Source organism: Mesoplodon mirus (assembly GCF_964341445.2).
Source record: "Mesoplodon mirus genome assembly, chromosome: 5".
NCBI classification, from domain to species: Eukaryota; Metazoa; Chordata; class Mammalia; order Artiodactyla; family Ziphiidae; genus Mesoplodon; species Mesoplodon mirus.
The window spans coordinates 2,697,839-2,715,015 of NC_138980.1; the positions used below are offsets into that span (position 1 = coordinate 2,697,839).

The 17,177-nt window shown below is 58.2% G+C and overlaps 1 protein-coding gene across 1 annotated transcript in view; it reads left to right on the top strand.

Moving 5' to 3' along the window:
- The window catches only part of OBSCN (obscurin, cytoskeletal calmodulin and titin-interacting RhoGEF), a 136,616-nt gene that overhangs the window by 76,567 nt on the left and 42,872 nt on the right, over positions 1–17,177 (top strand). The window contains exons 37-50 of the mRNA XM_082621777.1: positions 1,785–2,007; positions 2,628–2,891; positions 3,212–3,475; positions 4,031–4,294; positions 4,912–5,175; positions 5,494–5,757; positions 6,465–6,731; positions 6,945–7,211; positions 7,314–7,586; positions 8,201–8,473; positions 8,795–8,991; positions 9,165–9,240; positions 15,592–15,864; positions 16,664–16,939. Coding sequence (XP_082477903.1) covers positions 1,785–2,007; positions 2,628–2,891; positions 3,212–3,475; positions 4,031–4,294; positions 4,912–5,175; positions 5,494–5,757; positions 6,465–6,731; positions 6,945–7,211; positions 7,314–7,586; positions 8,201–8,473; positions 8,795–8,991; positions 9,165–9,240; positions 15,592–15,864; positions 16,664–16,939 — 3,445 coding nt within the window. The remainder of the gene's footprint in view (positions 1–1,784; positions 2,008–2,627; positions 2,892–3,211; positions 3,476–4,030; positions 4,295–4,911; positions 5,176–5,493; positions 5,758–6,464; positions 6,732–6,944; positions 7,212–7,313; positions 7,587–8,200; positions 8,474–8,794; positions 8,992–9,164; positions 9,241–15,591; positions 15,865–16,663; positions 16,940–17,177) is intronic.

Consider the following 17,177-nt stretch of genomic DNA (forward strand, 5'->3'; position numbering starts at 1 on the left):
AAAACTTCATCCACACTCACTGTCAGGGGTAAAGACCCGTGTGGCCAAGCAGAGCTGTGTTTTGTTGTCCACTTATTGACTTCATGGCATCCCCTTGCACTTATCCCAACTACCCTCCTCACTTCAGTGCCACCCTCTTCCCATAACTCCACGGAATTCCTTCCCCATCCTGGGCTGTTGTGTGAACCACGAGAAACCAGCATCTAAACTATGTTCCACCCTTGTGTCACTGAAGCTTCTGTCCTATTTTCCTGTAGTAGTTTGTGTCTTTTCCTTTGTCCTGTCGTGTGCTGCCTTTGAAGTTCTCCCACGACTCTGATGTCTGTGTCTGTCTGATCATCCTCAGCTCTGCCTACTGAGTTCATAAGAAGATTGAGTAGCAAGGAGGCCACGGAAGGGACCACGGCCACGCTGCACTGTGAATTGAGCAAGGAAGCCCCTGTGGAGTGGAGGAAGGGACCTGAGACCCTCAGAGCTGGAGACAGAGTGAGCCTGAGGCAGGATGGAGCCGTGTGTGAGCTGGAGATCCGTGGCCTGACCGTGGAGGATGCTGGGGAGTACTCGTGTGTGTGCGGTCAGGAGAGGACATCAGCCACGCTCACCGTCAGGGGTAAAGACCACATGTGACAACGTGGACTGGCATTTGGTGGCTGCCCATCACCTCTCTGCTCTGTTTCCTTTTCTACTTTGTTGTCTCACTATCCTTTTCCTTCCATAATTCTTTTGTTGTCCCTGTCACGGTCCCTGTCTGCTGTGTGGCACATGTACAGGTTGGACCTTTAAATGTCACAATCGACAGTGTGTACTGGGCACACCCAGCAGGTGGTCGGTGTCCAGTTGGGTTTTGTGTCCTCTGTACTGTGCACATCCTGATTCTTCTGGGTGTTCAGAGAGTGTGATAGTGTGTGTTTCCGACCATCTCCAGGCCTGCCTGCCAAGTTCACAAAGGGTCTGAGAAAGGAAGAGGCCATGGAAGGGACCACGGCCATGCTGCGCTGTGAGCTGAACAAGGCAGCCCCCGTGGAGTGGAGGAAGGGGCCCGAGACCCTGGGAACCAGGGACAGAGTGAGCCTGAGGCAGGACGGAGCCGTGTGTGAGCTGGAGATCCGTGACCTAGTTGTGGAAGATGCTGGGGAGTACTCGTGTGTGTGTGGTCAGGAGAAAACTTCATCCACACTCACTGTCAGGGGTAAAGACCCATGTGGCCAAGCAAAGCTGTGTTTTGTTGTCCAATTATTGACTTCATGGCATCCCCCTGCACTTATCCTCCCTGCCCTCCTCATTCAGTGCCACTCTCTTCCCGTAACCCCACGGAATTCCTTCCTCTTTCTGGGCTATTGTGCGAACCACGAGCAACCAGCATCTGAGCTGCTTTCCACCCCTCGTGTCACTGCACGTTCTGTCCCGTTTCCTGTTGGAGTCTGTGTCTTTTACTCCATCCAGGCATGTGCTGTCCCCCAATAATCTCCAGAGAATCTGATGTTCCCCACACCATCCAACCCTCTCCAGCCCTGCCCAGCAGATTCATACAAACATGTGGCCTGAGGAGTCTGCGGAAGGTGTCACAGCCACACATTGAAGGGACTGGGCTGAGGGAAGCCCCAGTCCACAGCGTGTGCTTGGTACACCCAGCACATTGCCCGTGTCCAGTTGTGTTTTGTGTCTTCCCTGTGATGTCCATGTCGTGTCTAATCTGTGCCTTTAGAGAGTGTTGTAGTGTTTGTGTCTTCCTGATTTTCCCAGCCCTTCCCACCAAGTTCACAAAGGGTCTGAGGAAGGAAGAGGCCACAGAAGGGGCCACGGCCACACTGCACTGCGAGCTGAGCAAGGCAGCCCCTGTGGAGTGGAGGAAGGGGCCTGAGACCCTCAGAGCTGGAGACAGAGTGAGCCTGAGGCAGGATGGAGCTGTGTGTGAGCTGGAGATCTGTGGCCTGACCGTGGAGGATGCTGGGGAGTACTCGTGTGTGTGCGGGCAGGAGAGGACATCAGCCACTCTCACCGTCAGGGGTAAAGACCACATGTGACCACGTGGACTGGCATTTGGTGTCTGCCCATTACCTCTGTGCTCTCAGTTTCCTTTTCTACCCTGCTTTCTCACTATCCTGTTCCTTTTCCTTCCATAATTCTTTTTTGTTTTCAAATTCCCTTGGTTTTTTGTTTTTTTTTCAAAGTCCCCCTTTGTTTTTGTTTTTTTTAACATCTTTATTGGTGTATAATAGCTTTACAATGGTGTGTTAGTTTCTGCTATATACCAAAGTGAATCAGTTATACATATACATAAGTTTCCATATCCCCTCCCTCTTGCGTCTCCCTCCCTCCCACCCTCCCTATCCCACCCCTCTAGGTGGGCACAAAGCACCGAGCTGATCTCCCTGTGCTATGCTGCTGCTTCCCACTAGCTAGCTATTTTTCCATAATTCTTTTATTGTCCCTGTCATGGTCCCTGTCTGTTGTGTGGCACATGTACAGGTTGGACCTTTAAATGTCACAGTCCACAGTGTGTCTGGGCACACCCAGCAGGGGATCTGTGTCCAGTGTGTTTTCTGTCTTCTCTGTGATGTCCATGTCCTGTCTAATCTGTGCCTTTAGAGAGTGTTATAGTGTTTGTGTCTTCCTGATTTTCCCAGCCCTTCCCACCAAGTTCACAAAGGGTCTGAGGAAGGAAGAGGCCACAGAAGGGACCACGGCCACGCTGCTCTGTGAGCTGAACAAGGCAGCCCCCGTGGAGTGGAGGAAGGGGCCTGAGACCCTCAGAGCTGGAGACAGAGTGAGCCTGAGGCAGGATGGAGCCGTGTGTGAGCTGGAAATCCGTGGCCTGACCGTGGAGGATGCTGGGGAGTACTCGTGTGTGTGCGGGCAGGAGAGGACATCAGCCACGCTCACCGTCAGGGGTAAAGACCACATGTGACCACGTGGACTGGCACTTGGTGGCTGCCGATCACCTCTCTGCTCTCAGTTTCCTTTTCTACCTGCTCTCTCACTATCCTTTTCCTTCCATAATTCTTTTGTTGTCCCTGTCATGGTCCCTGTCTGCTGTGTGGCACATGTACAGGTTGGACCTTTAAATGTCACAGTCCACAGTGTGTACTGGGCACACCCAGCAGGTGGTCAGTGTCCAGTGGGGTTTTGTGTCCTCTGTACTGTGCATGTCCTGATTCTTCCGTGTGTTCAGAGAGCGTGATAGTGTTTGTGTGTTTCCGACCATCTCCAGGCCTGCCTGCCAAGTTCACAAAAGGTCTGAGGAAGGAAGAGGCCATGGAAGGGACCACGGCCATGCTGCGCTGTGAGCTGAACAAGGCAGCCCCCGTGGAGTGGAGGAAGGGGCCCGAGACCCTGGGAACCAGGGACAGAGTGAGCCTGAGGCAGGACGGGGCCCTGTGTGAGCTGGAGATCCGTGGCCTGGTTGTGGCAGATGCCGGGGAGTACTCGTGTGTGTGTGGTCAGGAGAAAACTTCATCCACACTCACCGTCAGGGGTAAAGACCCGTGTGGCCAAGCAGAGCTGTGTTTTGTTGTCCAATTATTGACTTCATGGCATCCCCCTGCACTTATCCTCCCTGCCCTCCTCGATTCAGTGCCACTCTCTTCCCGTAACCCCACGGAATTCCTTCCTCCTTCTGGGCTATTGTGCGAACCACGAGCAACCAGCATCTGAGCTGCTTTCCACCCCTCGTGTCACTGCACGTTCTGTCCCGTTTCCTGTTGGAGTCTGTGTCTTTTACTCCATCCAGGCATGTGCTGTCCCCCAATAATCTCCAGAGAATCTGATGATCCCCACACCGTCCAACCCTCTCCAGCCCTGCCCAGCAGATTAATACAAACATGTGGCCTGAGGAGTCTGCGGAAAGTGTCACAGCCACACATTGAAGGGACTGGGCCGAGGGAAGCCCCAGTCCACAGCGTGTGCTTGGCACACCCAGCACATTGCCCGTGTCCAGTTGCGTTTTGTGTCTTCTCTGTGATGTCCATGTCGTGTCTAATCTGTGCCTTTAGAGAGTGTTGTAGTGTTTGTGTCTTCCTGATTTTCCCAGCCCTTCCCACCAAGTTCACAAAGGGTCTGAGGAAGGAAGAGGCCACAGAAAGGGCCACGGCCACACTGCACTGCGAGCTGAGCAAGGCAGCCCCTGTGGAGTGGAGGAAGGGACCTGAGACCCTCAGAGCTGGAGACAGAGTGAGCCTGAGGCAGGATGGAACCGTGTGTGAGCTGGAGATCCGTGGCCTGACCGTGGAGGATGCTGGGGAGTACTCGTGTGTGTGCGGGCAGGAGAGGACATCAGCCACTCTCACCGTCAGGGGTAAAGACCACATGTGACCACGTGGACTGGCATTTGGTGTCTGCCCATCACCTCTGTGCTCTCAGTTTCCTTTTCTACCCTGCTCTCTCACTATCCTGTTCCTTTTCCTTCCATAATTCTTTTTTTTTCAAATTCCCTGTGGTTTTTTGGGTTTTTTTTCAAAGTCCCCCTTTGTTTTTGTTTTTTTTAACATCTTTATTGGAGTGTAGTAGCTTTAAAATGGTGTGTTAATTTCTACTTTATACCAAAGTGAATCAGTTATACATATACCTAAGTTCCCATATCCCCTCCCTCTTATGTCTCCCTCCCACCCTCCCTATCCCACCCCTCTAGGTGGGCACAAAGCACCGAGCTGATCTCTCTGTGCTATGCAGCTGCTTCCCACTAGCTATCTATTTTTCCACAATTATTTTATTGTCCCTGTCATGGTCCCTGTCTGCTGTGTGGCACATGTACAGGTTGGACCTTTAAATGTCACAGTTCACAGTGTGTACTGGGCACACCCAACAGGTGGTCAGTGTCCAGTGGGGTTTTGTGTCCTCTGTACTGTGCATGTCCTGATTCTTCCGTGTGTTCAGAGAGCGTGATAGTGTTTGTGTGTTTCCGACCATCTCCAGGCCTGCCTGCCAAGTTCACAAAAGGTCTGAGGAAGGAAGAGGCCATGGAAGGGACCACGGTCACGCTGCACTGTGAGCTGAACAAGGCAGCCCCCGTGGAGTGGAGGAAGGGGCCCGAGACCCTGGGAACCAGGGACAGAGTGAGCCTGAGGCAGGACGGAGCCATGTGTGAGCTGGAGATCCGTGGCCTGACTGTGGAGGATGCTGGGGAGTACTCGTGTGTGTGCGGGCAGGAGAGGACATCAGCCACGCTCACCATCAGGGGTAAAGACCACATGTGACCACGTGGACTGGCATTTGGTGGCTGCCCATTACCTCTCTGCTCTCAGTTTCCTTTTCTACCTGCTCTCTCACTATCCTTTTCCTTCCATAATTCTTTTGTTGTCCCTGTCATGGTCCCTGTCTGCTGTGTGGCACATGTACAGGTTGGACCTTTAAATGTCACAGTCCACAGTGTGTACTGGGCACTTGCAGCAGGTGGTCTGTGTCCAGTTGGGTTTTATATCTTCTATGAACTATCCACGTCCTGTTTATTCTGCGTGTTCAGAGAGCATGATAGTGTGTGTTTCTGACCATCTCCAGGCCTGCCTGCCAAGTTCACAATGGGTCTGAGGAAGGAAGAGGCCACAGAAGGGGCCATGGTCACGCTGTGCTGTGAGCTGAACAAGGCAGCCCCTGTGGAGTGGAGGAAGGGGCCCGAGACCCTCAGAGCCGGGGACAGAGTGAGCCTGAGGCAGGATGGGGCCATGTGTGAGCTGGAGATCCGTGGCCTGACCGTGGAGGATGCCGGGGAGTACTCATGTGTGTGCGGGCAGGAGAGGACCTCTGCCACGCTGACCATTAAGGGTAAAGATGGCCCTGTGGGCTTACTTGGGAGCCTGTACTTGTGCCCTTGTCTCTTGTGCCCACACTGGCTCCCCATGAGTGCTTTCCTCCTCTGTGCCATGTGCAGTTTCTTTATGTCACCCTGTGCTGCCCTGTTAGAGCTTTGTTCAGTGTCCTTGTGTCTGCGTACTGATCTCCAGCCAAATGACCTCACATGGCTTAAGCTCACCGTAGAGAAAGAACTCCCCCCTTATTCCCCTCCCTCCACCCGTCATAATGCAGTCAACTTTCTCCTTATAGTCCAAAGCCTCTAGTTAGGATCTGATGGTCATGGCCCCGCCCTAGGGGTCCAAGGAGATCCCCCTGCCCCCACCTTGATGACCTGGAGGGATACAGGCCTGTCTGTGGGCTTCCTGGGTGGAGATCAGCATGAGAATAGCCTGGGTCAGATCCAGAGCTCCTCTCATAAACCCCAGTTCAGTCCGTCCTTCCCCTTAGAGTGGACCCAGGCCCATGACTCCATTTCTACCTCCAGCCTCCAGGATCCCGTGGCACTGGGTGCTTTGGGCAGGTCAGGCAGCTGGGGTGAAGCCATGGGCCACACCTGGCCTAGGCCCTGGGTGGGTCTGACTGGGTTTTGGGGTGCCAGTCTCCTGGCTGGGTGTCTGGGCACCAGCCTTGGGGCTGACCTTCTCTCTCCCCTTCACCCCCTGACCCCCACCCCACAGCCCCACAGGTGGTGTTCAGGAAGCCACTGCAGAGCCTGCATGCTGAGGAGGGCACCTCAGCCAGCCTGCGGTGTGAGCTGTCTGAGCCTAGCGCCGCTGTGGTCTGGAGTAAGTGTGGCCTGGAGCTGCAGGCTGATGAGCGCTGGGAGCCACAGCAGCGGGGCCACATGGCGGAGCTGGTGCTTCGGGACTTGCGCCGGGAGGACGCTGGAGAATACACCTGCACCTGCGGCTCCCAGACCACCAGCGCCACCCTCACCGTCACAGGTGGGCCCCGAGGCCGGCCCCACGTACTGTGGGGGATTGTCAGGGCCGCACCTCCACCCTGGAGGTGACATGGGCTCGCACGTGCAACGCGGGGCAGACCTGGCCTGAAGCTCTTCCCCCCGCTACCTCTCCGCCTTAGCTGCACGCCTTTGGGCCCCCCTGCCCTCATAGCTGCTCCTGCACCTGCCCTCATATTCTCCCTCACCCCTGTAGTTGCACCCGGGAGGTTCCTTCGGGAGCTGCAGGCCCAGGAGGTAGACGAGGGTGCAACGGCACACCTGCGCTGTGAGCTGAGCCGGGCAGGCGCCAGCGTGGAATGGCGCAAGGGCTCCCTGCAGCTCTTCCCCTGTGCCAAGTACCAGATGGTGCTGGAGGGCACAGCCGCTGAGCTGCTGGTGCACGGCGCTGAGCAGGAGGATGCCGGCGACTACACCTGCGACACAGGCCATGCACAGAGTACTGCCAGCCTCTCTGTCCGCGGTGAGCTTTCCAGGGCCCCTGCCCTCCCTGGGCCCCTCAGCCCCCATGGAGCTGGCAGGCGCCTTGAGTCGCAGCCCTAAGAGCCCCTCCCTGGCCCCCCAGCCCCTAGGCCCACGTTTAAGACGGAGCTGCAGAGTGCAGAGCAGGAGGCGGGTGGTGTGGCCCGGCTGTGCTGCCAGCTGAATGACTCAGAGCCTGGGGCCCCCGTGCTGTGGCTCAAGGAGGGCATGGAACTGCAAGGGAGTCCCAAGTATGAGATGCGACGCAAGGGAGCCACGTGTGAGCTGCTGATCCACGGACTTGGGGCTGAGGACTCGGGCGAGTACACCTGCGTGGTGGGCGGCCAGAAGACCTTGGCCTCTCTCAGAGTCAAAGGTGAGCCCTCCCTGCCACACCCACTCCCCACACAGCTGCCCTGGGGGCACACCTGGCCCACCCCGGTACCCCCTCTTGCTGGGTGCTGTTCTGGGGTGGCTCTAAGACCCCTGGGGTTACAAGCTTTCTCTGCACCACTCTGGCGCTGGTGCCCCTAGAAAAGAGCGTCGATGGTGAGGAAACCGTAGCCCCTGAACACTGCCCTGCCTCCCGGCCCTGCCAGCAGGTGGGGCAGCCTGGCCTGGGCCACCCTCTGTGAGCTCCTGCCTGTCTGTCCGGAAGGTCTTGCCTCCCTGATGTCCCAGCCAAGGCAGGGCTGGCCACAGGGGAGGGGGGGAAGGAACAAAAGCAGCCCACCCACCCCCCAATTCCTCCAAACAGAGGTGCCCCCAGCCCAAACTCTGTCCCCAGTAGCTCAGTGTCGTGGTAGGGAGCTGTGTTGTGAGTAAACTGGGTGATGAATCTCACATGGGGCAGATAGAGGCTGTGTGGCAGGAGAAGAGCATGAGAGTGCCTGGGAGGGCTTCCTGGAGGTGAGTTGGGGCGGGGGGCATGGGAGCTTGGCCCAGGTGCTCTGACTTGGCTGGTAAAGGCCCCCTTTGCCCACACTCCAGAGCCTGAGGTGACCATTGTGCGGGGTCTGGTTGACACCGAGGTGCAGGCTGACGGGGAAGCAGAGTTCAGCTGTGAAGTGTCACGGGCTGAGGCCGTGGATGTGGAGTGGCGCCTCCAGGGCCTGCCACTGCAGAGCAGTGAGGTGACAGAAGTGGCCGTGCGGGGTGGCCGCACCCATACACTCAGGCTGAAGAGCGTGACTCCCGAGGATGCGGGCACTGTCTCCTTCCACGTGGGCCTCCACACATCCTCTGCCCAACTCACCGTCACAGGTAGCAGGAGCTGGGCCTCACTGCTCCCTGCGCTTGGGGCCAGAACATCCAGGTCCTCCTTGGGCCAAGCCCTGTCAAGGGACAGTGATAGATGACAAGTTTTCCTACCTTTGAGCGTGGGGAACTGGTGATGAATGAGTGCTTCTGGGGTGACCCAAGATGTTGGGGTACAGTGGTGCCCAGTGTGCTTGTCTTCGGGGATTGGGGCAGGGGTGCTGGGGGCGGACCCTGGGCACTGGGAGGTGCTACTGACAGTGGGGGAGGGGCATCCCAGACACGGAGGCTGATGTCATGCCTCTACCCCACCCCCAATCCACGCAGCCCCTGAGGTGACCATCCTGGAGCCCTTGAAGGATGTGCAGCTCAGCGAGGGCCAGGACGCCCACTTCCAGTGCCGACTGTCAAGGAGCCTGGACCAGGAGGCCCACTGGGCCCTGGGAGGGGTGCCCCTGCAGGCCAACGAGATGAACGACATCACGGTGGAGCATGGCACACTCCACTTGCTCACTCTGCACAAGGTGGCGTTCCCCAGACCTGCCTGTGCCCCGCAATGCATCCAGGGGCCTTCCCACCACCCAGGGGTGGGAGAGAGGGAAGGTTTCAACTCCAGTGGAAGTGGGCTGGGGACTTGCAAAGTAGAGGTGGTTGAAATGGCACTGCTGGGCTGATGCCCCCATCTCTGCTTCCACAGGTGACCCCTGAAGATGCTGGAACCATCAGTTTTCAAGTGGGCTCATGTCGCTCAGAGGCCCAGCTGAAGGTCACAGGTGGGCAGCCCCCTCCTACACCCAGCCTTCCTGCTTGTAGGTGTCCATGTTTCCCTACTCAAGGAACTGTTGGCAGGTGGTAAGGCCAGAAACCTGAGCCTTCCAGCAGTGATCTTGCTGTGGGGTGACAGTTTTCCACTCTTGACCACTAAAGCCACTGGAGGTGGGCTAGTGAAGGTCAGCCTGAGAAATTCTGGTGTATGTTGGGTTCTTGTGTGGGATCAGTGCTGTGTGTAGGAGGGAGATGGGGAGTCTGGCTGCTGGGGACTTGGGCCCTGAGATGGAGGCAGGGCCTTCTGGACTTGTACCCTCCATATAGCTACTCCTTGTGACGCAGGTTTGTGTGCTCCTGTCCACATTTACACATACCTGCATACCTGACAGGCTCCCAGATGTTGATACAGTAGCACGCCTGTGACACGTGAGTGGTTTGGGGCATAGTGTACCTGAGCCCAGACATGCAAGTAGGACTTAAGGACCTTCAACTTGTTATACCTTGTCCCCAGAGTTAGTCATCTCTGGATACCTGGCCATGAGAGACCCTCCCTTGCTGTCCTACTCCTGGTTCTCATACTGGTCCCGTCCATCTACCATCCACTGGCCATCAACCCATCCACCATTTACCCATCCATCTATGCATGCATGCATCCATCCATCCACCCCTCTACTCCATCCATCCTTCGATCCATCTGTCCATCCATTTATCCAGCATCCATCCATTCATCCACCATCCATCGTCTATCCATCCATCCACCCACAATTATCTACCATCAATACATTTATCCATCCACCATCTATCCATCATTAATTCATCCATCTATCCATCCATCCATCCACCATCTCCCCATGCATCTAGCATCTACCCATCTGTCCACCATCTATCCACCATCAATCATCCATCCATCCATCTAACCATCATTCTACTACCATCCATCCCTATGTCCACCCGTCCATCCATCTGTCCACCATCTACCCATTCATCCACCCAGCCATCCGTTTATCCATCTACCATTCAGCCATCCAGCCAGCCATCATTTATCCATTATCTGTCCATCCATCCACCATCCATCCACTCATCCATCCACTGTCTATCCATCATATATTTACTATCTACCTCGAGAGGGGCCATTTGCAGCTCTCCCCTCAGGGAGTCCCCAATCTGCTGGGGGAGTTGTACATGGAGACAGTGTGTCCTGAGTCCCAGGTGTCCCCACCCCGAGTCTTCATGTGGCCTGTGAGGCTGGGAAAGCCTCCAGAGTGCAGTGTCCTCAAGTTGAATGATGGGAAGGGGCAGTATCCTGTGTGTCTTGAGCAGACTCAGGCCAGGAAGGGCCTCATGTATTCATCAGAGTGGGTGTCTGTGAGAGGCAGCATGGAGCTGGGTCTGGTCTTGCAGATCCCACTGAAGGAAGTGCCTTGGCCCCTCTCAACCCGGTGTCCCCAGTTGGGGTGAACTGGCTCATGTACAGACAGCAGCTGTGGCTTCAGGCAGAGAGCCATGAGCATGAGCTTGTGCAGATGGGTGGTTGGTGGGGTACAGGGAAGCTTGGGAACTGTGCTGAAGATGGGAATGGGGAGCTGGTGGAGCAGGTTTGGGGATACAGTTAGATGTGCACTCTTGGGAAAACATGGAGGGGCTGGTGTGGGCCCGGGACTGGAGAGTTGATGGTGCATGCCTAGGAGAGACGTGGAGGGCTTCTGAGGGAGAGCCTGGCTGGGGCGGGTGTGCAGGCACAGAGTAGGCATCTGGGAAACCCCCTGGGCTCACGCCCTGCTGTGTGACAGGTCGGGGAAATTGCCATTTTGCATTAGGGCACCAGAGCCTTAGGGCCAAAAGGACCTTAGGGGACATCTGGACAAATGGCCTTCTGGGGATGGGAGAAGCATCTGCTTCCACAACCCCAGGAAGGAAGGCTCACTTCCTGAGCAGACGCCCTCCCTCTCAGAGAGGTGGACCCTATGACCTCTCTTCTCTATCCCACACCGAACCCCATAAAAATGGCAGCCATGGGACTTGGGGCTTGCCAATTCTGCCTTCTGAAAAGGGTGAGATGCAGGTCATTGGTCTCCTTTGATGAAACCGAACATGTTCTGAAGGGGGCTGTGAGGTGCAGGGGGGCTGAGCTGGCTTTCCACAGGCTATGGGTGGTCTTCATGTCTCATTCTGTGAGCGGGGGTGCCAGCTTGCCTGGGTAGATTTCTAGACCCCAGCCCCAGGCTGTCTCCAGCGTGGTGGACCTCAGGGTGGCCCCACAGACCCAGGGTACCCCCAGCTCCCCTCCTTTCACCCTCTTGCACAGAGGCAGCACCGTGCCTGGTACGTGGCTTACAGAACGTGGACGTCTTTGCGGGGGAGGTGGCCACGTTCTCCTGTGAGGTGTCCCGTGCGGGTGGGCCGGAGGCCCACTGGTGGCTGGATGGGACCCTGCTGCAGGACGGCCCCCAGAGTGCCATCTCCATGCGTGATGGGACCTTCCACTCTCTCACGCTCTCAGGCCTGGGGGTCGCTGACTCAGGCACCATCACCTTCCGGGCAGGGCCCTTGGTCTCCAGGGCCAAGTTGTTGGTCAAAGGTACCAGCCGATGGAATCCTGCCCTATGCTGGAGCTTCTGCCCCTGCTGCCCCTGCACGCTTCCTGCGGGCTCCCAGGGTGGGAGTTCAGGGACTGGCCTCCAGCACGCAGACTGGGCATCTCTCCGTGTGTACCATGAGTGGGCACTGTGGGCAGGCTGCAGTCCCACCTGGGGGATGAGAAAGAAGGCCGGACTCAGCAGTGAAACTGGAGGCCGACCCCATTCCCACCTGCTTATAGGGCCCTGGGCACAGCTGCCCACCTGGCCACCACTCTGCGGTTGCCCCTCCCTCAGTCACATACCCAGAGAGCAGCCTGGAGGTGAAGGCAGCTTTCCAAGCCCCGGGCATGGCCTGCACTGTCCTTGCTTGTAGCTGCTTCCTGTGCTGTTGGCTTGGTTAGGGTCTTGCGCCCTTACTGGGAAAGAGCTAGTCCTTGGGGAGGGTAGTGGGCTTCCAGGGAACCCCCTCAGCCCCCCTCCCAGTGGGGGCACTGGGCACTTCTGGCACAGCAGCCCAGCGTGGCTTCGACTGGCATATTTGTCAACTGGCCTCCTCCGTGCTCCTGCAGAATAAATGTGGACATTTGCCCAGGTCAGAGCGGCAAACCTTTTGTTGATAGGATTTCAACAGATGGAGATGGGATGGGAGCCCTGAGGGGGTGGGCGACAAGGCCCCTGGAGAAGGGATAAGTCGGGCTGGGGGTGCCAAGTGCCCATCGGAGCTGTGGAGCCCGAACGGGCCCAAGGTCTTTCAGGAGTGGTTGTTGTGTCCTACTGGGGCAACTTGCACCCTGGGCTAGAGGAAGTGAGGGACTCAGGGGAAACAGTGGCTAAGAGAGGCCCAGTGGATGGAGACTGAACCAACAGTCTGCTGTGGGCAGGGGTGTATGGGGGCAAGGTTTGCCCCATGTGGAGGGCCCTGGGTCACCGGGGTGGGTCCCCCTTCTACCACAGCCCTGCTTTTGCTTGCCTCTGAGTCGCTGATGCTGACTGCAGAGGGTGGGTGGGCCGCAGTCACGCTGCTCCAGCTGACGCGTGCCTGGCCTGTCGGCCGACAGATCCCACAGTGGAAGTGGTCAGTGCCATGCAGGACCTGGCAGTGGAGGAGGGTGGCCCGGCTGAACTCCTCTGCCAGTACTCACGGCCCGTGCAGGCCACGTGGACGATGGACGAGCAGGAAGTGTGCGCTGATGGGCGCCGTGTCATCATAGAGCAGGACTGGACCGTGGCCAGGCTGTCCTTCAGGCCGGCCTTGCCCTGCGACAGCGGCATCTATACTTGTGAGGCCGCGGGCACCCGCGTGGTGGCCCTTCTGCAAGTGCAAGGTGAGGCCGCCTGGCGGGCAGCCCCAGGCCCAGCACAGCTATGGTGCTGCTCACATGGAGCCATAATGGTGAAGTGGCAGGCAGTGACAGCGTGCTAGAAAGATGGGATCCCAGTAAGCAGATCTTAGGCTCTGAGCCTACCCACCCAGACCCCTTCTCCCCAGGCAGCCTGACAGGACGGCACAGCTAGAACACACAAGGGCAGAGGCTGCTTGAAGAATCTGTATCCAGAACACCCTGTCGGGGGGAGGGGTGGAGGTAGAGGCAGGCAGGGAGGCAGCCTCCAGGCAAGCGGGTGGGTGGGCAGGCCTGGGGCCTGTGTGGCCATAGACGGGGCTGTGGCCCAGAGCGGAGGAGAGCCACTGGCTGCGCTCCACGAACACTGAGTTCAGACCCCAGCTGTGCCCCTTCCCGGGCGGGTCGCTCAGAGGATGCCCTGAGCCCCACTTCCCTATCTGCAACATAGCCAGGATAGCCTATGGGGGGCCAAGGAGGGGAGACGATGGGCTGCAGCTCTGCAGGGGCGGAGGTGCCATTTGGCTGAAGCCACTTTCTATTTGGGAAAACCTGAAACGTTCCCAGTGGTGAGTGAGCTGGCAGTTGTCAGGGGGCCATCCAAGCTGGGAAGAGCAGGTGGGACCTGGTCTGGGCCACTGGCCGCCTGAGGTCACTCAGACCCCATTCACACACTAGTTCAATAACTTAAGTTTTTAAACACTTTTTTTTTTTGGCCCCTGGGGGCACAGCAGTGAACAGACAAAACTCTCTCCCTTCAGGGGTGACATTCCTGTGGGAGCTGAAGGAAAATGTGAGAAGAGCTGTGGGGAGGGGCTGCAGTGTGAACCTGGGCCTGAAGGAGGCAGCGGGGGTGGGGGCCTGTGGACATCTGGGGCAGAGCCTTCAGGCCTCAGGCAGGGAGGAGAGAACCAAATGCAGAGAAGCAGGAGATGGCAGGAGGGAGGCCTCAGGGGCTCACCACTGCTGCTTTCATATCTGGGATTTTATAGAAATAAAGCAGCCTTGATCCTTGGATAGGAGCTAAGGAGGGTGAATTCCAGCGCTGATTGCAGGCCCAGCCTTCTCCCTGCCCCCGACCCATCTCATCGCGGCCAAGAACAGCTGCAGCCCTGATGGGGCTGGTCTCAGCCATCCAAGCACAGTGGAGATGTGGGACGCACTCCTAGGTCCCTGTTGGTTCCGTCAGTTCTGACCTGGGGAAGAAAGGAGCCAGGGTTATGGGGGGAGTCTGGTCTGTGATGTGAGCAGACCAGGGCCAGGAGGGTGGCAAGGAGAGGGATGTGGATGGGCCCCGTGGGTCCTCTGCTCTGAGATGCCCTCCCCTCTTAACTCCTTGGGGACCCCTGTCCAGAGTGGACACCCCTGCCTGAGGGGTGTGTGGACTCTGTGGATGAGCTAGGAGGGAGCATCAGGTCTTTGTGCTGGTTCCATTCGGGGTGCATATCCCAGACAGCAGCTGGGGCTGTGGGCCTGGCGCTTCAGCCAGGCTGCCACCCCCTCGGTGACCGCAGTGGCTCCTTGCTGTCATGTGGGTCAAGGTCAGACCTCCCCAGCATCCTGTACAGCCTTGGGTGATGTGGTGCTCCTTTCCTGCCTGACTTCACCCCTGCCTATCGCCCCCCACCTCGTTTTACGTCCTTCACCCCACTGGCCTGGGTCCCTGCTTTCCCCCGCCACGAACCCCTCTTCAGTCCCATCATGGTGTCCCCTCTTATTTCTTCCCTTGCCTGGACACCTCCCCTACCCATCCTCAGAGATCCACCTCATTCAGGAAACCCCCGTGGACTTTGAAGCCCACTGGATCACCTTGGGTCCAGGTGGCCTGTCATGGGAATTGGCTCTTGGAGGTGGCAAGCCCTTGGGGACCAGGCATTGAGCTGGATCTGGGGCCTGGCATGCCCAGTCCTGACATCATGGCTTCCATGAAAAATGCATAGCTGCTTATTACTGACCCCTGGGCTGTATGTACAAGAGAATTAGGTCAGGCTGAAAATTAGGGCAGAGGTCTGTCTGGTCTGAGTGAGTGAGGGGAGCAGCCCAACAGGTCTGCCAGTCTGGCTGGGGGAGGAAAGGAATGGAACACTTTTCCAGAGCCCCATGCTGCAGCAAAGCTGAGAGGCATAAACCTCCGTCTGGGTTTGAGCCCGACCGTGGCCGCCAGTGAATTTTCAGTCTGTGAACATTCGTGAGGCTTCTTATGTGTGAGGTGGGGAGGACCCTCCTTCCCAGCCACAGGTCTGGTGATAGCATGGGGCTGGGCAGGGCCCATCCTCAGGAGGTCCCTGTGTGGCTACTTCAGGTGGACACCCAGACGCCCTCCACCTGGCTGCATTCTCTTAGGCCCTTTGTCCTGAGGGGGGCTCTTCCACGTGACTCTTGGGGGTGCTGGGCTGGAGGAGCCCTGAGAATGCCCTGAGCCACCTTTTTTCTGCAGCCAAGAACACTGTGGTGAGAGGCCTGGAAAACGTGGAGGTGCCTGAGGGCGGTGAGGCGCTGTTCGAGTGCCTCTTGTCCCAGCCGGAGGTGGCCGCCCACACCTGGCTGCTGGATGACGAGCCGGTGCGCACCTCTGAGAACGCCGAGGTGGTTTACTTTGAGAACGGCCTGCGGCACCTGCTGCTGCTCAAAAACCTGCGGCCTCGAGACAGCTGCCGGGTGACCTTCCTGGTGGGGGACGTGGTGACATCTGCATTCCTCACAGTCCGGGGTTAGAGTTGTGGGGTCGGAAGGGTGGGCTGGGTCCAAGGGGGAGGGTGGTTCTCTGTGACCCCTCCCACTGATACCCCACTGCAAGAGTGTGGGAGGGTGGGGATGTAGGGCGGCTGCTGAGACCCCTCCCACGGGATCACCCACTGCAGGGATGCTGGGGGTGGAGCTGGGACCACAGGCTGTGTGTGAGTCTCTCAGACCCATCCTACCAAATACCACATGCTGCAGGGGGCGGGGGTGGGTGGGCTAGGGCCACTGTGTGGGAACTTGGGACTCTTCAACCTCTCCCACCAGATACCGGATACCTCACTGCTTGGGTGCAGGGGGAGGGGCTGAGGCCAGGGATGCAGGAGGCATGAGCCTTTTGGAACCCTCCCACGAGATATCACACTGTGGGGTGCGAGGGGGGTGGGGTCCTAGGAGGGGACATAGGTTACTGAGACCCCTCTCACTGGATATTTGGCTGTGGGTAGTAGGCCAGGGCTGGGGAACCAGGGGGGCGTGGGTCTCGGAGACTCCTCCCACTGGGTACCCAGCTGCTTGGTCAGGGGTGGAGTGCGGGGGTGGGGGTGGGGGGAAGCTGGGGCCTCTGGGAAGGGCATCGATTTCTGAGACTTGCCCACAGGAGCATGGGGTGGTAGCCTTGGGGACGTTGATCTCTGAGGCCACTCCCACCTGAGGCTGGTGCCCTCCTCTTCTCGGGGGTGACGGGAGGGGGTGGCATGGGTGTCTCCGAGCCGCCCCCACCCCAGGCCACCCCTTGGCCCCTGAGCTCACACTGCCACCCCGCCCCGCAGGCTGGCGCTTGGAGGTCTTGGAGGCACCCCAGGACGTAGCCGTGCTGGCCGGGGGGCAGGCCAGCTTCAGCTGCACGCTCAGCGAGACAGTGCCGGTGGGTGAGGCGACCTGGTACATAAACGGAGCCTCGGTGCAGCCTGACGATGCAGACTGGACAGTCACCGCCGACGGCAGCCACCACACCCTGCTGCTGCACCGGGCCCGGCTGCACCACGCTGGCGAGGTCACCTTCGCCGCCCGTGATGCCGTGGCCTCTGCGAGGCTCACTGTGCTGGGTGGGTAGCTTGGGTCTGCCTGCTGCAGCTCGGGTCCAGGGCTCTTGGGGAGACAGGTCGGGGGACAGGAGGTTTCAGCTTCAGAGGCTGCCGGGGGCTCTCCATGGCCCCCCACGCTGGGTGGCCTCTGGGCACACAGTCTTCCTGTGACTCAAATGCACCTTCCTCGCCCCCTCAGAAAGGCCGGGCTGTGGAGCACAGCTGGTCACAGGACTCTGAGGGGTGGACCACACTGTGC